This window comes from Molossus molossus, unplaced genomic scaffold (assembly GCF_014108415.1).
Source record: "Molossus molossus isolate mMolMol1 unplaced genomic scaffold, mMolMol1.p scaffold_m16_p_18, whole genome shotgun sequence".
Classification (NCBI taxonomy): Eukaryota; Metazoa; Chordata; class Mammalia; order Chiroptera; family Molossidae; genus Molossus; species Molossus molossus.
Window position 1 is genome coordinate 28,397,245 of NW_023425353.1, and position 27,844 is coordinate 28,425,088.

The 27,844-nt window shown below is 42.7% G+C and overlaps 1 protein-coding gene across 1 annotated transcript; it reads left to right on the top strand.

Annotated features, from left to right (window-relative positions):
• The first annotated feature begins 716 nt into the window (after positions 1-716).
• Positions 717-27,274, top strand: RBSN (rabenosyn, RAB effector). The gene is made up of 12 exons (XM_036266983.1): positions 717-826; positions 2,861-3,179; positions 7,807-7,947; positions 10,492-10,592; positions 12,568-12,613; positions 12,717-12,878; positions 14,733-14,974; positions 16,114-16,184; positions 19,236-19,322; positions 20,366-20,468; positions 21,641-21,742; positions 23,302-27,274. The coding sequence occupies exons 2-12, from the start codon at positions 3,032-3,034 to the stop codon at positions 24,445-24,447; spliced, it is 2,349 nt and encodes a 782-aa protein (XP_036122876.1). The 5' UTR covers positions 717-826; positions 2,861-3,031; the 3' UTR covers positions 24,448-27,274.
• Positions 27,275-27,844: the final 570 nt, after the last annotated feature.

Consider the following 27,844-nt stretch of genomic DNA (forward strand, 5'->3'; position numbering starts at 1 on the left):
AAAAAGGATAAAGCAAAAAAATAGTTTTCTCTTTGTGATGAGAGCTCCTAGGATTTACTCTTAAACAGCAGTGTTAGCTACAGTCATCATGTTACATGTACATTACATCCCTAGTACTCATCTGTCTTCTAACTAGAAGTTTATACCTTTTGACCACCTTTCTCTAATTTCCCCTCCTCCATCCCTTCATTGTGGTTTTGATTTGCACATAAAAATGCCACAGATTTGACCTTACTGCACACCCTCCACACTACCTCCTCATTCTAAGTCCCCACTCTCCTACGATTCTAATACGGATCTTTCCATATCCTCCAAGTCTCCTAAATATTCCTGTTGTCTCTAGCTCTCAGGAACTCGAATGGACTCGAATTAATCTAGAACTGTAGTTGGGGGTCGGGTAGGACATGTGAAAGGCCCCAACCCCACGCCTGCTGGCTCAGTCATTGCGCAACTTGGTCAAGAGCTAAAGAATTTCTGTGTGTACAGGTCTCAACTTTTCTGCCTGCACAATGGGTGGAGAGGAAGGGGCTGGTTTTTACGCATTGTACGTGTGTACCAGGGACGTGCTCACGTCTACTTACGGCGCCAGTGCGGAAGCCGCCAGGTGCCCATTGCTGTTGGAATCCGTCTCCGCCCACTTTGCGTCCTCGAAGACTCGGCGCTCCGCGGGCGTCTGCCAGCCCGACTTCCGGTTTCCGCGCCGTCGCAGGCGCTCCTGTCGAGCGCCGAGCAGCCGAGGGAGGTGGTGTCCGCTACGGTGTGAGAAACCGCGGAGGCCCAGAGCGGAGGGCTGGACAGTCCTGCGAGCCCGCGAAAGTCCGACCCGGTGAGAGGGCCCGGCCTGACCTGAGGGGTTGGGGCGCGCCTCCCGCAGGCATGGAGACCGGCGAGCCGTGCTGGGGTGGGACCGTGTGGTTGTGGTGGGTGTGACTTGCGCGGTGGGCGTTGTGGCCGTGGGGCCGCACTGTCCGCCCGTGTGTGCTTGCCTTGATGTGGTGCGTGTACAGTTGTGTGGCTGACGGGGGGGGGGGGGTCATCTCCCGGGTGGTGGTGTTTGGGTCTGAGTCTGTGTAGAGTTGTTTGTAGCGTTTTATGCGGTGTCTGTGTGATGTGGGGAGTTGTCATGTCTGCTCTGTCGGGTTCAGTCTTTCGTGTTGTGTGGGTTTGCGACGTGTGCATGATCGTGTTGCGGAGGGTTTTGAGGCCGCGAGGAGTGCGGCTGTGTGGTGTGTAGTCTAACCGGTGTGTGGTCGCGTAGCATCAGGCTGGTGGTGCAGGTGCAAGATAGGTAGATTTTATTTTTCCATGTTTTAGAGAGTGAGGGCTTACATACGTGATGGTTGTGCGGTCTGGCTTGGTGGTTTGTGGTAGATTTCTTTGGTTTATGGTGTATGTTTGGTTATATGGTCTTAGAGTTTTATTGAATTTCTTCGTGGTTTGTGCCAGGCACTGGGCTAGACCTTGGGGATATGGGATATGATGGTGGGGAAAACGGACATAGTCTCTGCCCTCAAAGAGCTTACAGTTTTATGTATTCGGCCACTTTATACACTTGTGACTAGAACTTGAGATCCGTGCAGGGGCTGTCAGATGGGAGAATGCCCATCAAGTGAGAGGCATTTCCTTGAGGAACTGAGGTTGGATTGAGATGTGAAGGGTGTGGGTGTATGGGTGTGTGTGTGTATGAGTGACTTGCAGTTGTTAAGGGTGAGTGCACTGGAAAGGAAGGGGTTGTCAGAGTTAAAGCTCAGGTGAACCACTGGTGAGGAGGGGGTGGACTAGAGCTGCTGTTTCAGTGACTACCTAGTAAAGGGGCTGAGATCTATTTATATATATTCATTGGGTTTCTTAGCTGAAGGAAAAAAACAGGGGCCTGGTCTTTCATTTGCTTATTTTCTGGGTCACTGTCACCCTTCAGCCTTGAGGACCAGGCAGTCCCTCCTCAGTGGCCCTATAGGCAAGTTCACCCAAAGCTGAAGGTCATACATTCCTTCTCCCTCTCTGCTGTAGTTTCTGGCCTCAAGCTCTTGGGGAGGAATTTATCTGCTTTTTGTGGAACTCTGAGTTCTTCTTATGGCTGGGAGTCTTTCTGAGGTGACACTGGAAGTGACTTTGCCATGGGCCAGTAAAACTGAAAATGTAACTTATTAAGCCTTGAATTGTTTCAGCACCAAGTCTTTTTATTTTTGAAGCAGTGAGAACATTAGGCTTCCTGTTCAACTCTCACTTACTGGTTTATAAAATCTAGTAAGTGCATCGGAGAGAAAGTGCTCTACAAATGTAAGACATAAAATAAAATTTTCTTTTTGATCACTAGGTTTCTAATGCTCCTGTTTAGACTGAGGCTGGAATTTTTGTTCCCTTTGATTTCTGTTTTGTTTATTAGAGCTGACACAGTCTTTTTTTCATTGTTACGTTTTGACATAGGTGCAAGAGCTCAATATATGTGGTTGAAGAAATGATCAAGATACAGAGAGTCAAAGAAAAACCTCTGTTTGTTCATAAGTACTTCAGACATTTTCCCTGTGGTATACAACTTATGAAGTTGGACCGTTTGGAACAAATGTTAGAGAATTTCCTTAGTATTGCGTTTGCTGTTGAAGTTGAATTTTCCTTTCTTATCTTCAAGAATGTGTCTTCCTCTTAATATTGAGTTGGCATCGTCCACTGATGTTCTCATATCTTAGGTTTTGTGTTTTCATCTAAGGATTTGAGAAAGCAGTTTGTGTTCTTAAACTTGTACTGAGCAAACATTAAAGACCCTTATTGAATTGTAAAAAAAAAAAACACAAAGAAAATTCTCAATTTCTGTTAATTTGCCTGATTGGCTTTTTCCCTCTCTCTTATTTCCTTTCTCAAGGTTTCTCTTGCTCCAGAGAGGAATCCTCATCCAGGGCCATCATGCCACTTCCCCATCATCTGTGTGCTGCTTGGTTAAGCTGATGCTGCGGAAGCCCTGTTCCTTGTGGAGGAATCAAGCTGACTCTTGGCATGAGGCCCCTGCATTGTGGGGGTTGAGAGGGATACTCCCATGGCTTCTCTGGATGACCCAGGGGAAGTGCGGGAGGGCTTCCTCTGCCCTTTGTGCCTAAAGGACCTGCAATCTTTCTATCAGCTTCAGTCACATTATGAGGAAGAACACTCCGGGGAAGACCATGATGTCAAAAGTCAAATTAAAAGTAAGAGGAGAGAATCTTGCTTATTCCATTCTGTTAGTGGGAGCTTTAACTTCATGGGATAATTATCATCAGCTTCCATGTTGTCACCAGAACATGATAATCATAAATTAATAATAATAGTCACAAGTATATATCTAGTGCTTACCATGTGCCAGGCATTGTTCAAAGTCTTCCCATATATTAACATAATTTAATCCTCTCAATAGCTACGTGTATATGAGCCCCGTTTTACTGATGAAGGTGTCAGACACAGAGAGATTAGATAATTTGCCTGAGTTACACAATTAGGCTTTGAACCTAATAAACACAGTTACTGTGCTCTGCTGTCCCTTGTTAGACTGTTTAAATAATGTAATTGCTGCCCGGCTGGTGTGGCTCAGTGGATTGAGCATCCTCCCATGGACTGAAAGGTCTCGGTTTGATTCCTGGTCAGGGAACATGCCCGGGTTGTGGGCTTTATCCCCAGTAGGAGGTGTGCAGGAGGCAGCTGATCAATGTTTCTCTCACATCGATGTTTCTATCTTTCTCTCCCTTCCTCTATCTCTAAAAAAAAAAAAAAAAAAAAAAAAAAATTAAAAATAAATTAAGTAATTAGCTAACTGCCAACCTAAGAGGATTTTGAAGTGGAATTCCTTTCCTTTGCTATGAAAGTAGAGGCATGTACTTGTCACAGATTCAAACCTTCTTGCCATCCTTCTTTCCTCAACTAGACCTTGTCCTCTGCAGCCCAGGAAAAGGAGTTGAAAAACAAGGAAAAACAACCCCAAAAGTTAAAACTTTGTTTTTGAGCTTCCAAGGACTTGGGTCCTGGAGAGTTGCAAAAACTTTTCAAAGTAATTTTGACTATACATAATGTTCATTTCCTGGACTTCAGATTCTAATCCCTAAATACAATGCTGCTGCTTTAGAACTTACTTTTTTTCCCCCCTTTTTTGATTCTTAGTGAGAGAGCTAGAAACATCAATGAGAGAGAACATCGATTGCCTCCTGCATGCCCCCAACTGGGGATCGGGCCCACAACCTGGGCATGTGTCCTCACCAGGAATTGAACCAGTGACCTCTTGGTGCATGGGTCAGTGCTCAACCACTGAGCCCCACCAGCCGGACTGGCACTGACTTTTTAGTGATCCAGCTAACCTGCTTCTTATAGCTAGTATCATTTCTGAAAGCAGTGAGTCGAGATCTGAATGCTATATTCATAGATCTTTGTTGGGTGGGAGAAAGGAATGATCATATATTCCTAAGTGTACTTTGGTCTTTACACATGAGTCCCATGCATCCTGTAATCAAATAGTCACACTCTTTGTCACATTTTTCAGTTCAGAAAAAAAAAGTTGCTGAAAACATCGACACTTACAACTTCTATCCAAAAACATGACAATGTAAAACATTTCAAAATACTAAGGGCTGTGATGGACCAGGTGGGTTCTGGCTGTAGAGGCTGGTGCAGAGCCATAACTATTAGGAAGCCCTCCCAACCCCAGCATTTGCGCTTTACAGTTGTCAGAGTTATTTTACATATGTTATTTCATTTGACTCTCCCAGCAACTCTGCAGCAAGGTGGTTGATCTCATTTTATAGAGAAAAACTGAGGCTTAGAGATGTCTTATAACTTATTCAAGGTCACACAGGAATTGGCAGAGCTACGCTTTGAACCCAGGTCCTCTAACATCTCTAAGCCTAATGCTAATCTTTCCACATGGCATCACTGCATGTACTGCGGCTTGAAAACAAACCAACAGATTATCTAAGTTTTCTTTGAACATCTGAAGGGCCTCTGTGATTTTCAATGAGTGTCCAGACTTAGTGTCAGCTGAACTGGATCATATATACTGTGATATCACTAAGACTTTGAGGCCAGTGGTTAGAGAGGTTATAGAATGTCCTCAGAGTCCTTTTATAATACCCCTTTTATTAGAGGAAAAAAATGTTTAAGTTATTTAGGGAATAATAGATATGGTAATTTATTTAGAGAATACTAGAGTGGAAATTTTGTTCCTTGTGAAAGAAACTTAAAAAGTATTCACTTGTTTTTCCTCCCTCCATTTTTCCCCCTATCTCTACCTCAGAAGAATTAAGAGATGGAGTTAAGCATCTGTAGTCAGGAAGGAATCTTTTTTTTTTTTATCCTCACCCGAGGACATTTTTCTATTTTTTGTTCAGATAGAGCGGGAGGGAGAGAAAGAGAGAGAGAGAGAAACATCGATGTGAAGGGACACATCGAGTGGCTGCCACCCGCACAACCAACCAGGGCTGGGGACAAACTGCAACCGAGGTACGTGCCCTTAGCGGGAACCGAACCCGGGTCTCTCTGTACCGCAAGCCGACGCTCCAACCGCTGAGCCAAACCGGCCAGGACAGGAAGGAATCTTTAATTATATTATACTTTTCTGTGTTTTAGAATCAGGAAAATAAAAATTTAAATATGGATATCAAATATTTTTGAGAAATTCTTTGAAAAGCAGATCACCTCTCCATTTGGTCTTTTGATTTTTTAGAAATTTTATGACATTGCTGGTTTAAGCAAGTGAAATGTTAAAACCAGAAGAGTGAACCTTGGTTTCAGGTTTTAGGGGCAGTTTAAAGAAGAAAATATAAACTTGTCATTAGTAAAAAGTGGTCAGTGGGTTCCCCAACCCTGGTTCAGCTTTAGTTTAGAACATTTATGGTAAGGTAGAAGAAAAGGTGGTTGAGAATTAACTTTGGCTTCTACTTTGTAAGTGCTTTTAAAAACATATGGGATTGTTCTTAATTGGCCTCTCTTGAAAGGGCAACGCCCACCCTGGGAAGGTTTCCAGGCATTTTTCTATGCCTCCTAAAGGTTACATGGGATGAACTGCCTGTAGTCTTGTTTGCTAAAATGAATTGGTGTTTGCCAACTCCAATTTCCTGTTAGACCCTTTGTTACATCAGATATTTTCCTCTCCCGTTATTAAGAAAGACTACTTTAATATATTTTAGAGGCTGCCTTTAGTTCTGGTGGACCTTATTTTTTTCAGTTGGAAAAAGCCATCCCAGAATGACTAATAATCAGAATCTGCTTATTAGCCTGAATGTCTAACAGACACTGCTCTAACCTTGTTAATTTCACCCCCTGCCTGCTAAGCCCTTCCACATCTGTATTTACATTTGAAAAACTATGGGCATGTTGTTGTTTTTTTTTATCCTCACCTAAGGACATTTTTCTATTTTTTGTTCAGGTAGAGTGGGAGGGGGAGAGAGGAAGAGAGAGAGAAACATCGATGTGAAAGGGACACATCGAGTGGCTGCCACCCGCACGACCAACCAGGGCCGGGGACAAACTGCAACCGAGGTACATGCCCTTAGCGGGAACCGAACCCGGGTCTCTCGGGACCGCAGGCCGACGCTCTAACCGCTGAGCCAAACCGGCCAGGGCTATGGGCATGTTTTTAATGTTATTCAAGTGACAGAACACTTCAAAATCATGGGAACTCCATGAAGTATTGATCTAGTAAATGTAAAAGAAATTATATCCTATTATTTTAAATCTGATATTTTCTACTGGATTCTAGTGGCGGAAAGGGATAACAGTCACCCAAAATTTAAGAACATTAACGAGAACAATTTAGAATTGAGAATTATTTTTTCCACCAGTTGATTGATGTTTTATTTTAACAGCAGGTCCTCTCACCTCAGCTCTGGTGGCTGAACCCCTGTTCTGCAGAGGCACAGTTTTCAAATGAGAGCTGGCTGTGGAGAACTGGGGTTCTTGTTTCATACATCAGGTTTCCAGTTCTAACTCTGGTGCCTGTAATCTCTGTGATCTTTCCCCCCTTTGATATCATGTCTTCATTTGTAAGTAGGGCTATCACCTGCCTCATATTGTGAGCATGAACTGGCATAACATATTTGAAAGTACTTTGCTTTGTGCCTGGGACATACAAGGAATTAATTCAGGAAACATTCATGTTCTCTTTTTACCAAGTTTAGTTCTCTTTGTGTTATGTTTTAGGTGTTATATCTGTTTCTTGAAGCTTTTTGTCAATATTCTTACACATACATTTGGTAAGTGAGTAGAGGAAAAAGAACTCTATGTACAGTTAAGCATTATCGAGAACAACAGTCCAGGGATGATGGTTTGGCTGAATCTCATCCTGGAGGTGAACAAGAAGTGTTTGCTCATGAGTCCCTAGGGTAAATAAATTAGTATTGTAGAATTTGATTTTAAAAACTTTGTTTTATTTAAAGTATAGTTTACACATATGTTTTTAAGTGTACAGTTCACTGAGTTTTGAAAAATGTATATATTCATGTAACCAGTTAAGATATAGGAAAAAACTTCCATCACTCTGGTTCCCTCACTGAATTTGATTTTTTTAACACTTCTATTAAATAGACCTCTTACATTTGGCAATGAGCAGTAGTTTAGCTATATATTGGCTGCATAAATTAACTTACTGCTAATACTGACAAGCAAATGGATTGATTGCTATGGTATTTGTAATATAGTGGTTGAATGCTTATTATTGCATTTTATTTGAGATCCACAATTTTCTTCAACATTTTAATACAAAGCAGAATTAACTCTTGTGTTTTGAGATTTCCTCCCAGTTTCTACTGGGTGTTCTTCATGAAATCATTTATGGTATTCGTTCCATTTTTCAAGGTCTTGTCCAGAAGGCTAAAAAAGCAAAGAACAGGCTGTTGAAACGAGAAGGAGATGACCGAGCAGATTCAGGGACCCAAGGATATGAGTCTTTCAGTTATGGAGGGGTTGATCCTTACATGTGGGAACCCCAGGAGCTTGGTAAGAAATTCTCTTCATTCATTCAGGAAATGTTTATTGAGCATCTTTATGTTCTTGGTAGTGTCTTAAGAGTTGGCTGAGGAGGCATCAGTAGGCCAGAATGGTTTAAGCTTCTTGTGGACCTTATGTCCTCATGGGAGGGAGAAAATGGACAAGAATGAGCTGAGTATCTGCCTTGTGTTAGGCACTGCATTAGATGCTTTCCATGTGTGTTCTCATTTAATCCTTACTGCACCCCATGGGGATGCAAACAGGGTCAAACATTTGGGAAACCATAGAACTGGGGTAGGGATCCAGGTCCATGACATCAGCCACACACACATTCCTGTCTCCTTTCACGTAGGACATTAACTGCCTACTGAGAGGCACTGGTTTGTGCGGTTAATTTTCTGAAACACATAGTTATGGTATCATATACTTACTTTCAAAATAATCATCTTTTTTGAAGTGATGAAAATATTCTAAAATAAAGTATTTGGTAATGTTTGCACAATTCAATATACTAAAAACATTGAATTTGTACACTTTAAATGGTGAATTGTATGTATGTGGCTAATATCTCAGTAAAGCTGTTATCAAAAAGATCATGCCATACAGAGTTGAACTATCTAATCTTACATGTCTTTCAGCTGTTGAATGATAACAACCATGAATATAATATTTTCTGTCTGTGTAATGGATAATGATTCCCCATAGTGCTTCATTGTACTTTCATATTCATTTCTTGTTCACCTTTCCAAAAAAATCTTGTGAGATAGAATGCATAGTGACATTCAATCTCATTATTAGATGAGGAAACAGCTCTAAGATAGGAAGTATTTACCCAGAGTCCTCTACCATATTCTTACAGTGCCACAATAGAATGTGTCTTTTTTTTTTAATCCTCACCTAAGGACATTTTTGCATTTACCTTCAGATAGAGTGGGAGTAGAGAGGGGGGGAAGAGAGAGAGAGAGAATTATCAATGTGAGAGAGACACATCGACTGGCTGCCACCCACATGACCCCAACCAGGGCCGGGGACAAACTGCAACTGAGGTATGTGTCCTTAGCGGGTACCGAACCCGGGACTCTCTGGTCTATGGGCCGAGCTCTAACCGCTGAGCCAAACTGGCCAGGGCTGTGTCTTTTTGAATGAGGAAAGTTCTACAACTGTGCTGTCCAATATGATAACCACTAACTCTATGTAGCTATTTAAATGTGAGTAAAATTAAATAAAATTAATAGTGAGTTCTTAAGCCATACACTAGCCACATTTCAAGTGCTCAATCTCCACATGTGTCTAGTGACTACCATATTGGAGAGTAGAAACATTTTCATCAAGGCAGGAGGAAATGGCTTTAAAAATAATACTATATACATGTAATTGAAAGTTACATCTACATATAATTAAAAGTTACAGCTGAAAGCCAATTAGAAGCATGAAAGAAATTTCAGGCATGTGAATCCTATTTACTTTTTGATAGCTTATTTCATGATTGCCAATGCTAAATTTTCAAGGTGATTTTCTGATTAACTTGCCTGTTTCAACAATTGAAGGAAGTCACAAATTATGGAAAAATCAAGTGAATGGCAAATTTTAGAAGTTAATATTTAGTCACTCCTAAGAACTCGAAAGTAAATTTAAATATATTTTTCTGTATTGATTTTAGAGAGAAAGAGAGAGAAACATCGATGAGAGAGAACATTGATTGGCTACCTCCTGCATGCCCCCTACTGGGGATTTGGCCCACAACCTAGGCATGTGCCCTGACCAGGAATCGAACTGGCGACCTTTTCTTGGTGTATAGGTTGATGCTCAACCACTGAGCCACACCAGCTGAGCTCGAAAGTAAATTTTTTTTATTTTTTATTTTTATCCTTACCCGAGGACATTTTTGCATTCATCTTCAGATAAAGCAGGAGGGAGTAAGAGAGGGAGAGAGAGAGAGAAACATCCATGCGAGAGAGACACATCAAGTGGTTGCCACCCACATGACCCCAACCAGGGCCAGGGACAAACTGCAACCGAGGCATGTGCCCTTAGCGGGAACCGAACCTGGGACTCTGGTCCGAGGGCCGATGCTCTAATCGCTGAGCCAAACCAGCCAGGGCGTAAATTTTTTTTTTAATTATTTTTTTTCTTGATATTTTTTCTTTATTGATTTTAGAGAGAGAAGAAGGGAGAGGGAAAGAGATAGAAACATTGATGAGAGAGAACATCGATTGGCTGCCTCCTGCATGCCCCCCCACTGGGGATGTGGCCCACTACCTGGACATGTGCCTTGACTGGGAATCGAACTGGTGACCTCTTGGTGCATGGGTCGACGCTCAGTCACTGAGCCACACTAACCAGGCTTGGAAGTAAATTTTAATTAGATGTTAAGAGGATAGTTAGAAAAGAAAAGATACGTGGACGCTTTCCTAGTTTTTAAATTTTTAGTAGGACTCTAAAACCCTAGAATTTTTACTTGCTTTTAAAATGTATTGAGGATAAATGGCTAGGTAGAGAGGCTTCTTCAGAGAAATGGCAAGTCATATATCTCTACACCTCCTTTCTTTTTAGGTGCTGTGAGAAGTCATCTCTCTGACTTCAAAAAACACCGAGCTGCCAGGATTGACCACTATGTTGTTGAAGTCAATAAATTAATAATTAGGTTGGAGAAGGTAAATTTTGTTGTTTTAAAATACTTTTTTTTCTGCAAGTATAAATTTTCTGGGGGGAAAAATTACATTTGTGCAGCATGTATTATGTGTATTGTATATATCTGATGCTGGAAGAGAAACGCCTCACCTAGAGAGGTACAGAGCATGTGGTGGACAATTTTATCCTGGCTGATTTTACTGAAGGTAATAAATAGCTGAGGTTGACAGACTTGCCACATATCCAGCTCCCCCTTTCCTTCCTGTGAATCCCCTGTGGCTACTGGAAACCTTTCTGTCTTTGGATTCTTTCCTTTTCCTCTCTGAGGAAGCCTCTCTACCTTGCATAATCACACAGTGGAGCATAGTGTGTGAAATCCTTTCTTGGCAAACAGAGAAGCTGGTGACTAGGTCTGTGAGGAGAACTCATCTGAGTCATCATGTAGTATGGAATCATCTTGGCTGGGCCTTTTTGCCCTCTGGTATGACAGTGGGTGTTTCATGCCACAATTACTTTGTTTTACTTTGACCCTAGAACTGCTTATTGTATATAAGCTGGATTGTGTGGTAGGCATGGTAACAACCACAGGTACCATTCTTTTTTAAAAATTTAATCCTCACCCAAGGACATGCTTATTGATTTTTCAAGAGAGAGAGAGAGAGAAACATCCATGTGAGAGAGGAGTATCGATTTGAGAGAGGAACATTGATTGGTTGCCTTCCTGTATGTGTCCCAACTGGGGATCGAACCTGCAACCCAGGTATGTGCCCTCACCAGGAGTAGAACCTGTAACCTTTTGGTGTATGGGATGACACTCCAACCAATTGAGCCAGGGCCAGATACAGTTCTTTATGTATACTTTGCAGGATGGAAATATGTGGCTAGTTTAATTGTCCAGGAGGACTGTGGAGAATTGGGAGTTCTCCATTGCTCACAGGAGCCACCTCATCACATTTTTGCCTACCCCTGGTTATTGCTTAAAGGGCTGACTGACCATAAAGAGGTTAGAAGTGGGCCATTAAAAGGGATGTGCGTCACTAATCATCAGAGAGATGCAAATTAAAACAACAATGAGGTCTCACCTCACACCTGTCAGAATGGCCACCATCAACAAATCATCAAACAACAAGTGTTGGCGAGGGTGTGGAGAAAAGGGGACTCTTGTACACTGCTGGTGGGAATGCAGACTAGTGCTGCCACTATGGAAAATAATATGGTGTTATCTCAAAAAATTAAAAATTGAACTGCCATTTGACCCAGTGATCTCACTTCTAGGGATATACCCTAAGAAGCCTGAAATACCAGTCAGAAAGAATATATGTACCCCCATGTTTGTAGCAGCACTATTTACAATAGCTAAGATCTGGAAAGAGCCCAAATGTCCATCAGTAGACAAACGGATAAAAAAGCAGTGGTACATATACACAATGGAGTACTATGCAGCTGTAAGAAAGAAAGATCTCTTATCCTTTGAGATGACACGGAGGGACCTGGAGAGTATTATGCTAAGCGAAACAAGCCAAGCAGAGAAAGACAAATATTGCATGATCTCACTTATTTGTGGAATATAATGAACATAATAGTCTGAGGAACGGGGTAGTCCCAGAGACGTGGAAGTGGGATACAGACTGACAATCTCCAGAAGAGGGGGTGGAGGGGAGAGATAAACCACAGAATTTATATGCATGTATGCGTGAACACTAGACATGGACAACAAAGCTGGGGACAGGGCAGGGAGGGAGTGGATGGGGGGTATCAGTGGGGGCAAAAGGAGAAACATCTGTAACAAAAATAAATAATTTGAAAAAAAAAGAAAAAAAAAGGGGATGTGCCTTCTAGATTATCTTATGTGAAATTGCTTTTGTGACTGTGGGGTTGGGGATGACAGGTGAGACTTGAGAAATTAAGATATGGTAATTTCTGCTTAATGCCTCTTGCCTATGGAAAGTGTATCCATCACCTGATTAATTCCATTTGACACTGTTTCCTTCTTGTCAGCTCACTGCATTTGACAGAACAAATACCGAGTCGGCTAAGATCCGAGGTAACTTAAGAACTTTGCTCACATTTATTCTATTTATCTTTTTCCCTGACCAAATCTCTTTTTTAAATGGCTTGCTTTTTTATTTGTTTTGTTCTTCTCAAAGCAATAGAAAAGTCTGTGGTGCCTTGGGTCAATGACCAGGATGTCCCTTTTTGTCCGGACTGTGGGAATAAGTTTAGCATCCGCAACCGCCGCCACCACTGCCGCCTCTGTGGGTCTATTATGTGCAAGAAATGTATGGAGCTCATCAGCCTTCCCCTGGCAAGTAGGTAACATGGAAGCAGGACCCTGGACCCTAATCTCCTCAGACTAGTTTGTTTGCTAATCACCACTGGGTAATTTTTGAACTTTTTTGTTTAAATTATTGGCATTTGGGATCTTGATTCATTCACTTGTTGATTTTGTGAAGCTCATTACAAGCTAGGCACTATGCTAGGGGCCAGGGTTACAATGAGGTCTCTGCAATAGGAGTTGGCAAACTGTTTTCATAAAGATCAGATAGTAAATATTTTAGGGTTTATGAGCTACATATGGTCTCTGAAATTTCTTTTTTTAAAACCTTTTAAAAATGTAAAACCATACTTAGCTCGAGGACCATACAAAAACAGCCTGGACTTGGCTTATAGGTCATGTTTGCCCTATAAGGCATTGTCCAATTTCCCAAGGAGTTCAGCATCTAGCAAAGGATATAGACTCACAAAAAGATAAATGTTGTATAAAGAGATAAGTACGATGAGAGAAGTTGCATCAGGCACCCAGGAGAGCTGACCAAATCTGTATCAGCTCTGTTTATAAGTGGCAGGTGAGGCTTTGAGAGGAGACTGTAGGACAGAGTCTTGAAAAATGAGCAGCAGGCTAATCCGTTCCTTTGAGATAAAAGTCAAACAGTCATTGTAATATAGAACAGACTGTAATGTTGTAATACGAGAGACACCGAGTGTTGTGGAGGCTGGGGGAGAGCGAGAACATGGCTCCTTAGGGTCAAGAGGTGATGTTCAAGAAGAGCCTTGATAGATGGCTAGGATTCCAAAGAGATGGGGAAGGAGGGCCTCTTAGGTAAAGTAAATAGCATGGAATTTGGAAAGGCCCTGTGGAAGGTTAGTGGATGAGCAAACAGAATATTTGGGGGAATGTAGAAGACATGTTTGAGAATTGTTAGATGGAACCAGATGTTCAAAACTCTGAATCTTAGCAGGCTAAAAGTTGCTCAAGATGGTCTCATGGACTTTTGGTCAATTCTAGGACATTTGGGTGGTTTTGCAACCTTGAAGGATTCCGCTGACTCCGCATATGTTATTGGCTGCAGAGCATCTGGACAACATGGGGCAGAAGCAGATGCTTCCTCTGTCAAGCTCTGACATCCACCAGGCACACATTACCTTGATACTTTCCCTTTCTCTTTGAAACTGACTCCCCGTCTCACCTGAGACTTTATTTTAAGCTATTTTTTTTGGACACCATTCACCTCTCTCCTCTTGGGCTAATTAGCCAGCATTTACTGGGCAGCTGCTATGAAGTGGCCCTGTGGTATATGTAGGGATACAAGTATGAATAAGACAGTTTCTACCCTCAAAGAGTCACAGATTCCTAGGGCAGCTCTGGGGTGTACATAGACCTGTCATACAGGGAGAAAAGTGGAAAGTTCTCCATGAAGGGCAATGTGTTAAGAACTGTTGATAGGAAAGGCAGATCATTTTTGCCTCAAGGAATAGAGGGAGGGCTTTCTGGAGGACGTGCCATATGAACTAAGCTTTGGGAGGTGTAGGAGTCAGGTGTTTGGGAGTAGGGAAAGCTGTCAGGATAGTCTAGGGAGAATGTGGGTTGTATCTGAGGCATGGCAAATGGAGGGGGCAGTAGGTGGTCAGGCTAAGCTAGGGAGTGGACCTCAGAACCTAAAAGACAAACTGTCCTAGACTGTCCGGATCTTTCCTGGATGGCAGTGGGAGTCCCTCGAACCACGGAACCTGACTCCAGGAAAGCAGAGATGTGGGTCCTTCTTGCTCATAGGCAGACCCTGCTCTTACCTCATCAGCATCCATGGACTCCCCTGCTGTCTTGGGCAGTGGGGTGATTGGAGGCTGTGGGCTCACTGCTGCCTGTCCTGTGTTGTGCTTTACAGATAAGCTTACCAGTGCCAGCAAGGATTCCCTGAGTTCCCATACAAGCCCCAGCCAGTCACCCAACAGTGTCCATGGCTCCCGCCGGGGCAGCATCAGCAGTGTGAGCAGTGTAAGTTCTGTCCTGGATGAGAAGGATGATGACCGGATCCGCTGCTGTACACATTGCAAGGACACACTGCTCAAGAGAGAGCAGCAGATTGATGAGAAGGAGCACACCCCCGACATTGTGAAGCTCTATGAGGTGACTTAACTGTGTGCAGTCCTGGGTCTGATTCGAGAGGCATATCTCGCTGCTCATTATGTAAATTTTGGAGAATGATGTGGGAAGTCGTTCCTTTGACGCATTTTTAGTTTCTACTAAAGGGCGGTGGTATGATTTCCTAGCTAGGGCCCTGTGTGAGTCACAGAGTCATCCTGGGTGTGTTGCCACAAACTTGTTCCCTCACTTTCTTGCCCTTTTGAAAACAGAGGTTGGAGGCTTTGGTGGCCCAGGGACAAGAGGAGAAAGGATGGTTGTTGCCATGTGGTGTGGACAGGTTCTGTGGGTGAAAGCAGAAGCTGAAGTTGGTGGTGAACAGTGAACCTGAAGAGGCCTGTGACACTCACTTGGGAGCTCCAGGCTTTATAAGTTTGAGTAACTCCCCATTGGCTTAGAGCTTCCTCATTTAAGTCCATTCACATGCCTCAGCTCTCATTACCACCAGTGACTCCAGAACACCTTTGGTAGAGGCTACTTTGAGAGGAACATAGTATAGTTCAAAAACATGGGATTTAAGGTCAGAGAGGTGAAACCTGTAAGTTGAGGAGATGGGGCAGGGAGGCAGGAAGAGATGGGGAGGAGGAGATGAGCCCTGGCAGAGGAAGCAACTCATGCAAAACTCTAAGCAGAGGAAGAGTGTATATTTGTCTGAGGATCACTAATTGGTCCCTTTTAGCAGTTCTGTAGGCATGCTGAGCTGCAGATATAGCCATTATCTTTCCTTTATGTAGAGTTCATGACCTGATAACTGATTTTGTAAATTGCCACTGTGCTTTTTGCTTCCATCTTTTTGGAAGTAAGCTCTGGTGATGCTTTGTGCTGTTGCCTTGCATCACCTGGTAGAGAAAGAATGTAGCAACTAATTCCTTTTTCTGCCTTGGTAAACTCTGGCTTGTGTCCTAGAAGGTCTTGTTCCTCTTTCCTTCCTGCATGATTTTCTGCTTGTAAAGTAGGTCTGTAAATCAGGAAATTGATAACAGTAAAAAAAACAAAAAAACTATCTGCATTTTTATATTTTAGAAAATTGTACATTTTAAAAATATCTCTGTTGATGCAGCATAACTTCTGGGTAGGCTTTTCTGTACCCAGAGAGTACCATTACCTCTTTTTTTTGTTCTTAGAAATTACGACTTTGCATGGAGAAAGTTGACCAAAAAGCTCCTGAATACATCAGGATGGCAACATCATTAAAGTAAGCTGTTCCTCTTTATTTTCTTAAATCTGTGGTGATTCTTTTCTGGAATTTTAGGTTAAATCTTTAGTAGCTGAAAACGAAAATCTTAACTCTGGCTGTGCTTCTCTTCTGTGACTGACTGCAGAGAATCTTTGTCATGTCTCTTTCCATGTGGCGCTGCTATAGCCCTCTGTAGCCATGTTGAGGTGACCCAGCTTTTCTGATTGAGCAAGTTTGGGAAGGGCCTCTGATGATAGGCACTGCCAAATGCAGCCCCTGGAGGTGAACAAGAACAGTGTGCCTCCCGCTCATGCCTGGGTAGGTGCCACTTCAGGGTGATACTGAAGGATCGGGGCTTAGAGCAGGCATTTCCTTTAAAGCAGGGGTTGGCAAATATCAGCCCATAGGGCAAATCTAGTTTGCTATCTGCTTTTTTTTTTTTTTTTTCTTCTAATGAAGATAAATTCACACACCATAAAATTCACTTTTAAAATGTAAAGTTCAGTGGTTTTTAGTATATTCACAGCCATTTTGTCCTATGGCTCCTCCCTCCTTATATTTACACCTCCTAGACCCCAGTTTTTCTCATTCCATTCCTTAGCACTGGTTCTAAAGAACAGCAGGGAAAGGACCCATTTTCTTTTCTACCTGCAATTCACGGAGCAAGAATTTCAGTCTGCCCTTTCTGTGAGTAGGTTGGAAGAAGAACCCCACATGTTTCTGATGTATACCTCCTCAAAATGGCTCAGAGAATCTGTCTTGTGCTCTTTTCCACCCTGGAGATTTCTGGAATCAGCACCCCTCCTCCTGTCCCTGCACATTGGTTTGAAGTTAGAGCAGGACTGTCTCCTATATGGATGTCAGCAAGAAGACTTGTGTTCCTGGCAATTTGAGCTTGCACACAGTGTTTTCCTCATGAAATTGTTACCGAGGTATTCCTCTCCCTGAGTCCTGTTGGTTTTTACTTTGTGCCTCAGACATAATTGTGGGTTAACGGGCCTCCCTATCCACTTGGGGAACTACCATTGCTGAGCGCATTTCCAAATGTCTGACTCCTACTCCTTCCCCTTAGAAAGGCTGGTTTTAAAAGGCTTTAAGTGCATTTCATTCTCTTACTCTTTCATTCAGTGGATGCTTATCAAGCACTAGCTCTGTTCTTAGCACTAATCTAGGTGCTGGGGCTATAGCAATGAACAGTGAAGACCGTGTCTGCTCTTGTGGAGCTTCATTTTTTGGGAGCACAAGCCATATCCAAGTGAACAAATAATGAACAAGGAAACTCCAGATGTGATAGTTGCTCTGAGGGAAATGCAGTTGGTTGGCATGATTGTGACCAGGGGAAGTGATTTCAGATTTCAGATTTGGGCCAACCTTGTTATTTTCCACATGACTTGGAGATGTTGAAATAAAGCACAAGTCTTCTCAATTCTAGTCCAGTGTTCTTTTTGCAAACTGTTCAGTGAAAGATAATGAAACAACCTTATTGAATCCTCAAAATATAGCACACACCAATATTTTTCCAGCTAGGACTGTTTTATAGATGGCAAAATAGATAAACACAGCAGTTCTTTCTGCTTGTTTAACTTAAATTGCTACTGCCTCAGAAGGGGGGTTGAGTGGCCAATGCTGAGGCTGGATTAATAGCTGCAAGATCTTTTGAAATGCTTCTCTGCAGTAAACACTTGATTAAGCTTGGCCCATGTGCTAGTTACTGAGGGCATAAAAATGAAAAGCTACAGTCACTGCACTTGGAATTCAACCGTCTGGTGGGGTGACAGATTTGTAAATGAACAATTCTAAAATCACACAATAATTGCTGTTGTTTCTCTGAGACTAGAGTCAGACCACCCTTGGCCTTCCCTGATGTCCCTTGCTCCACCCTGGGCAGAGTTCCTTCCTCTCCTCCCTTCTTGATTTGGAGTCGAAGTGCTTTTCTCATGTAGGGAACGGTTGTTCATGAGACCCAGGAGCATGGGGCAATTGATATGATGCTGTGCTGCATATCACCACTGGGGATCCCATGGTCAGCTTTCCAATTGTTCCTGTTGTCCCTGAGTAGCCTTTGAGTGAGAAAAGCCAAGTGTTTCTGCTCTGATGTAGTATAACCAATTCATTAGTAATGACTTTATGCATCTTACTTGAGATAGTGAAATTGTTTAGGGGAAATAGACCAAAGCAGATTAAGTTGCATTTATTTTGGCGATGCGCTTAAAGAGCTAGTCCTCAAAAGCCTAGGCATGAGTCTATTCTTATAGGGTTTGCAAACAGAAAAGAGGCTTCCAGTGGATTAGTACTTATTTTGAAAAGGAATGAGTATTACATTATGTACAAAAGTCTGAAGTGCCACTTGGAGAAATTAACTGTGTCTCCCTTAAACCTTTAGAGTCCTCTTAGGCTATACTCTCTAGTTAGTGCGATGAAACTTAGAATGGCATCTAAGTAGTACGATATTTGCTAGCAAATTGAAACAGAAATTTTATGTGAATTTATTTTCTTAACTTTGATGCGTGGACAATTAGTGATTAAGCCATTAATGTGTTTTTTTTCCTTGAAGAAAGTGTGTGTTCTAATTCTAATTAATATACATTTACTTATTTCATACATATCAGAGACTTTCATCTTTCAGTCATTTTAAATGATGATGAAAAAATTGTTTATTGAATATATAAGCTGTAAAAACCATCGGTAATGTGAAAATTAAACTCAATTAATGTAAAAAATTCAGTAGTCAGTAAGCTAATTTAGCCTTTTTTTTTTAAAATATATTGTTTTAATCTTTTTTTTTTTTTCTTTTTTCTTTTGTGGTATGTGCCCCTAGCAGGAACTGAACCCGGGACTCTCTGGTCCACAGGCTGATGCTCAACCGCTGAGCCAAACTGGCCAGGGCTAATTTAGCTTTTTAAAGATACCTAAACCATATGAAAGCCAAATATATCTTAATGCAATTAAATATTGAATAATTCATGATCATTTTTCCACAGTAGAAATAAAATGATTCCTGGCTGTATATTTTCTGAAAATAAAAATTTAAAAACCTAAAAAAGAAATCTCCATGGTTTCTCCTTATAGTGCTGGAGAGACAACCTACAGTCTGGAACATGCCAATGACCTTCGAGTAGAAGTGCAAAAAGTGTATGAGTTAATAGACGCTTTAAGGTAAGGTCTGTTTGGTGATGCCTTACCTGCTGCTTGAGTGGAGGAGGTGCTGTTTTAATAAGGTATTGGGTGGCTAGCAGACCTGGGCTCACCAGAGTCATGGTGACAGCAGTATGTAAGGAGGAGACTGAGGAATGTATTAGTTTTAGCATTCAACACATCTCAGTAATTTTTGGTTAAGGATTTCTAGTGTCATTATTATTATTATTAAAGGAATATGAGTTTATTGAACACCAGCTTTGTGCTAGGAAATATCACTGTATATTTCCACATAGTGTAACTCATTTATTCTACAAGTTACCCTTTGAAGTAGGGATTAAAATCCCCTTTTATAGGTGAGAGAATGCACCAGAGCTAGCAAAAGTGGTGGAGCCAGGATGGAAGCCTAGCTTCTTTCTTCAAGGCAATAGCTGTTTTTTAAATGTGGACTGGTAGTTGGGGTTAAATCAACCCTTTGCAGTGTAGGAAGTACAGTGACTCAGGGAAAGAACTGAGAGAAGGAATCCTTCATCCCTACATGTAGGACTGGCTACATTTTTTTTTTTTGAGCCCACAACCTGAGCATGTGCCCTGACTGGGAATGAACCGGGATCTCATAGTCCATGGGACAATGCTCAGTCCACTGAGCCACACCGACTGGGCATGGCTACGTAATTTGTGGGGCCTCGTGCACAATGAAAATGCAGGTTCCTTGTTCAAAATTATTAAGAATTTTAAGACAGTGACAGCAGAATATTAAAGCAAGCACAGAGCTCTTCTAAACACCAGACTCCATGCCTGCCCATGTCACTCACCCACGAAGCTGCCCTTGCACATGTGGTCAGTCCCTCGATGGCCAAGTGTTTGTCATGCATCCTATGCTGTGTTAGGGGCCTTGGGTACAGCCAAAGGGTAAGAAACAGGCTTTGCCTTCAAAGAGACTTCAGTGGAGTCTCTAATCTGTCTCCTCCACAAATCTTCCCAGCCTGCAAGCCTGACAACTCAGAGACTTTGTTTCTGAGGCTGGCAGTGCTTGTTACATTGATGTGTTTGTTCCAATTCAGTAAGAAGATCTTAACCTTAGGCTTGAACCAGGACCCTCCACCACATCCAAACACTTTGCGGCTGCAGAGGATGATCAGATACTCGGCTACACTTTTTGTGCAGGTAAAGCCATCCTGGGGTGGCAGAAATGTTGCACTTGCCTCCCCTGCTCTTCTGCCATTCAGGAGGCAGACCAGGCCAGTGGCTTGTTTACTTTCTATTTGCACATTTATTATTTTTTAAGATTATAAATGCGTTATGCCACATTTAGAGAAAAATTTGGATTTCAAAGAAAAGTAAAAACTACTTTTAATCCTAATGTCCCTAATGTCATTGTGCATTATTCTGGTATATTTTCTTCTTTTTTTCCCATTTACATTTGTTATATAAATTGTTATAATTAGTGTATATTTGCGAATTTATGTCTTCTCTTTCTACCACTGAATTTTATATCATAGTACTTTTTTACATCGTCTTCAAATAACCGTCATTTGAATACTGCTACAGAGTACTGCTTTGACATATACACCATCCTTTATTTAACCATTCCCCTTTCATTGGGAATTTTACAGATTCCCAGTTTTTGCCATTATGAATATTGCCTGATGGATATATATGTACGTAGCATTTCTTCCTTGGGATAAGCTCCTAAGGGACTCTTCCTGGGCCATTGGTTGGGAGGAAATAGCTCATTGTTGAAGGGCAGACTGAAGCTAGTTGGTTAGGTAGGAGCTGTCTCTACCTCAAAAGCCCCTCAGAGAGTCATATTTAACCACCTTTGGAGCTCCATGAGAGAGAGATCTAATAGAGTCCTGTTGAATTAGTTTTCCAACGTTGTATTCCAGAGAATTAAGCCCTTTCTCCTTTTGATTAGTGGCTATAATCCGCAGTCATTTGGTGAGTGCCTGCTGTGTCCCAGGCAGTGTTCTAGCTGCTGCATGTCCTGCCATGAGCAAAAAGACAATATTCCTGTTCTCATAAAGCTTGGAAAGGGTGGTAGGAAGCTGGGGTGGAGGCTTACAAATTTAGACAAGGAGGGCAGGGAAAAGGCCTGATGGAGAAGGTGAACAACTAGGATATCTGGTATTGATCATTTCATAAGGAACCGGCAGGCCCATTTGGAAGCGACTCTCTGGCCCAATTTAGGAGTTTAGTCTTTTTTTTTTTACTACTGCTAATTAATGTGACTGTCCAAGGATGGAGTGGCTTAGCCTAAATGGACTCTCACCACGGGGTTTAAGGTTTATTTTTTCCTAAAAAGGTTTAAATGTAAAATTGTCTGCAACTCCCTATAGGAAAAGTTGCTTGGTTTGATGTCACTGCCAACTCAAGAACAGTTTGAGGAACTAAAGAAAAGGAAGGAGGAGATGGAAAGGAAGAAGATCCTAGAAAGACAGGTGAGTAAAGCTCAGATTCTGGCACCTGGCTTCCTCTTTAGGGCTCTTTAACCACAGAGGCCTCCACAGGCTTCCAAGAGGTTCTGTGAGATTGTAAATCAGAACCTCTTGCTCTCTCTAGTTTCCACTTTTCTTTTCTTTCTTTTTTTTTTTTTTTTTGCTTTTTTTGTGTTCAGACAGAGCGGGAGGGAGAGAGAGGAAGAGAGAGAGAGAGAAACATCGATGCAAAGGGACGCATCGAGTGGTTGCCACCCGCACGACCAACCAGGGCTGGGGACAAACTGCAACCGAGGTATGTGCCCTTAGCGGGAACCGAACCCGGGTCTCTCTGTACCGCAGGTCGACGCTCTAACCGCTGAGCCAAACCGGCCAGGGCTAGTTTCCACTTTTCTTCTGTTTTGTTCTGGCCTCACTCTCATCTGTAGACATCAGAATTGTTTTTCTCTGCGAGTCCTATTTTTCTTTCAGAGGTTCTACTGGTTTTCTCCCGTCCAGAATGCCGAGACAGGCATTCTCGCTCTATTACAGGTTGCAGAGGACCCAGACACCAGGGAGTTCTTTGTAGAACACTTTGGAATATGCAATATTAAACAGAAAATAATACGTATATTTAATACTGGGTGAGATTCTAGTGTAGATGAGTGCTTTAAGACAAGTGTTATGACTCAGCTGGTATGGCTCAGTGGTTGAGCATCAACCCATGCACCAAGAGGTCACTGGTTTGATTCCTAGTCAGGGCACTTGCCCAGGTTTTGGGTCAAATCCCCAGTGCGGGGCATGCAGGAGGAGGCCAGTCAATGTTCTTTCTCATTGATGTTTTTTGTCTCTCTTCCTCTCCCTTCCCCTCTGTAAAATCAATAAAGGGGGGAAAAAGTATTATGGTCAGTGGATCTAAAACTGAGAAAATGTTATCCTTTAACTTACTGTTATTATTTTATTTTTGAAAATCAGGGTTTGTCCCTCCTCTCCCACTAAAACAGGGGTGGGGAACCTTTTTTCTGCCTAGGGCCTTTTGAATATTTATAACATTATTTGTGGGTCATGCAACATTATCAACTTAAAAATTAGCCTGTTATATATGGTCAGGTTAATTTGGTGAGGCAAATTATACTGCCCACAGGCCAGATATTCCCCACCTCTGCCCTAAAACAAAAGCATGGTTTGATTTTAGCGGTGGCGCGCTCTCTCTCTCTCTCTCTCTCTCTCTCTTTTTTTTTAATATGTTTTTATTGATTTTTTTTTTAGAGAGAGAGATAGAAATATCATTGTGAGAGAGATACATCAGTCGGCTGCCTCCTGCATGCCCCCGACTGGGGATGGAGCCTGATACTTAGGCATGTACCCTGACCAGGATTCGAACTGGGACCTCTTAGTCCATGGGACGACCCTCAATCCACTGAGCCACACCAGCCGGACAGCAGTTGGCTCTCTTAGTCCTGAAGTGGGCATTTGGAGTCTCATGAATACAGAGATAGCAAGAATGCAGAGGGCAGCTGATGGTGTGGCTGCTGTTGGCCTGGTGACTTTGTTTCTTCTCTTTGGGTTTGATGTCTTCCCAGGCTTCCTTGGAGTCCCAGCGAAGGCTTGAAGAAAGGTGGAGTGACCTGCCATATCGTGCCAACGGGGAGGTGGCATCCCTTCGAAGGGGCCCTGCCCCCTTGAGAAAGGCTGAGGGCTGGCTCCCGTTGTCAGGAGGTCAGGGGCAGAGTGAAGAGTTGGACCCCCTCCTCCAGCAGATACACAACATCACATCATTTATCAGGCAGGCCAAGGCCGCAGGCCGGACAGATGAAGTACGCACCCTACAGGAGAACCTGCGGCAGTTGCAGGATGAGTATGACCAGCAGCAGACAGAAAAGGCCATTGAGCTGTCCCGCAAGCAGGCTGAGGAGGAGGACCTGCAGCGGGAACAGCTGCAGATGCTGCGTGAACGGGAGTGGGAACGAGAAAGGGAGCAGATCCAGGCGGCATCCCTGCACACACGGACCCGGTCTCTGGACTTCCGAGAAATCAGGCCTTTTCAGCTGGAGCCCAGCACAGAGCCTTGCACCCATCTTGCTCATGCTTTGGATCTGGGCTCTTCCCCAGTTCAGAGCAGTGCAACTCCCATGATTTCTTCACCCAGCTCAGCTCTTGAGCCTATCAGAGTGTGGTCTGGGCCCCCAGTTCTTGACCAGGAATTCCATGGCCAGAGCACCATGTCACAGCAACACGAGGTGCCCTCCCTAAATCCCTTTGATGAGGAAGACTTCTCTAGCCCCACAGCAGAGGGCTCTACCAGCCCTCCTGCTGCAGAGCCTGCCTTTGGCCAATCATCCCTCATTCTCAAAGAATACAATCCTTTTGAGGAAGAGGAGGAAGTGGTGGCAGTGGCAGGGAATCCTTTCACTTACTCAGACAGCCCAGCCCCTAACCCTTTCAATGAGGAAGATGAGCATCCTCACCAGAGGCCCTCAAGCCCTCCTGTTCCTGGCAACCCCTTCAAGGAAGCCACCTGTACCAATCCCTTCGAGATGGACAGTGACAGTGAGCCGGAGGGTGAGGAGCCCATAGAGGAGGAACTCCTCCTCCAGCAGATTGATAACATCAAGGCGTACATCTTTGATGCCAAGCAGTGTGGTCGCCTGGATGAGGTGGAGGTGCTGACAGAGAACCTGAGAGAACTGAAGCGTACCCTGGCCAAACAGAAGGGGGGCACTGGCTGATCACTGGATAGATAGGGCACCTTTGGGTCTAGGGGCCTGGCAGGAGCCAGTGGAGCAGGAGCAGGTTGGTGAGATTGATGGGAAGGAGGAAGGATGAGAAGTAAGGTGCACACAGGTTAGGGGAGGAAATCTGCTGTGCACTTGGAGGTTTTTCCACTACAATTGAAAACTAAAATGGGAACTAGAACAGGAAGAATCAGCATTCATTTGCTGTTTTTCCTGTTTTGTTTTGTTTTGTTTTGTTTTGTTTTGTAAATTGGGTTTTCCCTTTAGAGGGGACTTTAAATTTTCAGTACTGAGATATAACTAAATGCATTTCTGTTGGGTCCTGCTGTGCACCTCATGGGTCCATTTGTTCCTGCCTATTCTTTGGTCATTATGCAACCTTATATATGGCCCTTCCTTTAGCTAAGACTTACAAGGTGGATTCCTTTAAACTGAACTCTCCTCTGGTAGGAGTCTGACCCCATTAGGCTGTGGATTCCTTTCACTGGATCTTCCTCTGCCCTGCTGGGTATATCCTGCCTGTGCAATGGAAGGGGGTGGTATTGCTAGGAAGGTACTACTTTAGACCCAGGAGAGCCCAGCACCTCTTTTTAAGAGAGGGTGATGGGGATGAGGTTTCACCAGGGTGTTTTCCTCTCAGTTAAAATTCTTGTTTGTCTCTTTTAGGAAGTTAAACTCCCAGTACTGAGGTATCACTGTAGTCTGATCATGAGCTTTTTAGAAAATAGAAGTGGTAAACTTTTTGGTTGATCAAACTAGTATTATTTAGGAGAAGAGTCTCCACCCAAATGTTGCTCTGTTCTCTCTGACTACTGGAACAATTGACCCTAGAGAAACCTCCTAGAACTTTGGCAAAATGACTTGTACCTGGGATTTTTTTAAGAGGACCCAGTCTGTAATTTAGGAATTGGTGATCAGGAAGCTTTTGTGGAACATTATCAGAGAATAGAAGCTTCCCTATGTCAGAAGGTAAATCAAAATAGTTTCCAAGGCTAGTTGATTAGCCTTTCCTTTTTGTTCATCCTGTCCAGACCTGGGGCACTGGTGAGATATATTCTTTCCAATGTTTAGCATCACGAAACTGAAACATTTGAAGAAGCACAACCCAGGACCATTCTAGTAGCACGGCAGTACTTGAACTCTTCACCAACTAAGGGCAAAAAGGGAATGTTAATTTAGTTCTGGTGCTTTGGTTTACAGGAACATAACCCTTAACTGACATCTGACATCATGATACCCAAGTGTGCTCAGCTCTGGGTAGAGTTCCTGTAATTACAAACTTGTTAATTAATGGACAATAACTGACCACTAGTCACTTTATACCCCTTAACTAACTCTGGGTCATACTCTCACTGGTTACTGATGTGAGGGCTAAAATTCATTTTGTTACATTCTGGAAAGACTCCTGTTAAAATGTTTGAAAATATTGTGGTATAAAAATAATCTGTATTTATGTTGACACTACATTTCTTTAGCACCCACTGGATCTTTGGGTTGAATGAAAAGGTAGTGTAGCCCTGGCCAGTTTGGCTCAGTAGTTGGAGCGTTGGCCTGCGGACCAGAGAGTCCCGGGGTCGGTTCCCACTAGGGCACGTACTAAAAAAAAAAGAAAGAAAAGGTAGTGTATAGGGATGTGGGAATGGGGAGTTGGTGAAAGGTGTGTGGAAGACCCGTTGCATTTGGGTTCTGTTCACAAAGGAACGTGAGTGGGTTACTAATGTCAGCCAGTACCAACCATGCTGTCATGGTAGATTTGGGAAGTTGGCATTCAGGCATTTAAAATGCTGCCTTGTACAGGCATCATTTCTCCTTGAGGTCCGTGCCCTTCATGCTGTACTCCTGGAGGGCTTCATAGATGGCTCCTCCCTGCTCAGTCTGTCATTTCTGTCTGACTGAAGAGGAGGAAGCTCTCTCCACCGAAAAGCAGGTAGTTCCTAAGTGCTGCTAAATGTTGCTTTTCATCATAATTATTTTTCTTATGAGAATATATCTTTTAATTAGCTGTTGGTTTCAGTTAAAACTAGTTTACTAAACATACCCTTTCCTTGAAATCAACCATAGGTAGCAATCTGTAAGTAACTAAGAGCATTGCACATAAACATTTTTTAAAACTAAAAAAAAAAGACAATATTCTAAACCGAACTAAGGCACTGGGATGTGATTGAATTCTTCCATGACTGCACTCTTCCATGTATCCTTTCATTTAATTCTTCTGTGGCTATATTCTCCTATAATCATAGACGTGATAGGAATTAGAATTCTATCCCTCAGCAGTACCATTTCCCAGAATTCACATAGGTACACAGTTGGATTTATAGAGGTAGATTAATATCAGGAAAAAGATGGCCTTTGAATTGCAACTATAACTTCAAGTTCTTGACTCGTGAATATTTCACCCTTCCTGCAGTCCTTCAAGATAAATGGTACCCTCCATCAAAAAATGAGCAAGTTCTTGATATAGCATTGGCAGATCGCCCTAGAAACAGATCATATATGGAAAAGACTTTGGCTTTTCCTTTTTATGCCTTGTTTGTATTTTTACCTGTCTAATACACTAAGGACACCTACTCAGTGTATTTGCAGCTCAATGTGTTTTTGCTGTTCAGATACTAAAATGTACCTGAGTCATCATGAGCCATGTGGTAGGTTGGACATTCATATGGTTAGCTTGGGTCTCAAAGTGAGGAAGTGGTCTCTTTACCAGGTTACAGTCTGTGGTAGCAGATTATGCTGGTCATCTGACAATGATGGAGACATTGATTTGCATGCATTGGGGCCTGGTATTGAAACCTTTTTAAAAAAATAATAAAATAACAGATATTAGTGGTTGGGGTGTGTGTATGTGTATGTGTGCATGCGTGTTGCATGGGAGTCACCAGATAACATTCCTTCCCCACTTTCTTAATGGCCTGAGTATCAGAAGATAGCCCTAGCTCCTGTTTTACCTGTTTGCTTAAGGACTCCAGACAGAATAAAGGTCACTGGGCTCTTATTGGGATAACTGTGAGTTCCAGTTCTGCCCTTATCCCCAGTTATTTCTGCAGTGTTGACGGAATGAATTGTTTTACACAAGCACAGTGTAAAACCATTTGCAATCCTCTTATCCCTGTTTCACACTGGAAGAAACAGGCCCAGCAAGGTTGAAACCTTTGGCTGCCATTTGTGCCAGATATTGCTACATATTCACACATTGTTCATTTAATTCTACCAGCAGGCCTGTGAGGTATTTACTTGGGTATTCATCTGACAGACGACGAAATGGGTTGAAAGAGGTGAGCCTGGCTTGGGTAACACTGCCAATCAGTGGTGGAATGACAATTTTTTTTGTCCTCACCTGAGGACATTTTTGTATTTATCTTCAGATAGAGCAGGAGGGAGAGAGGGAAAAAGA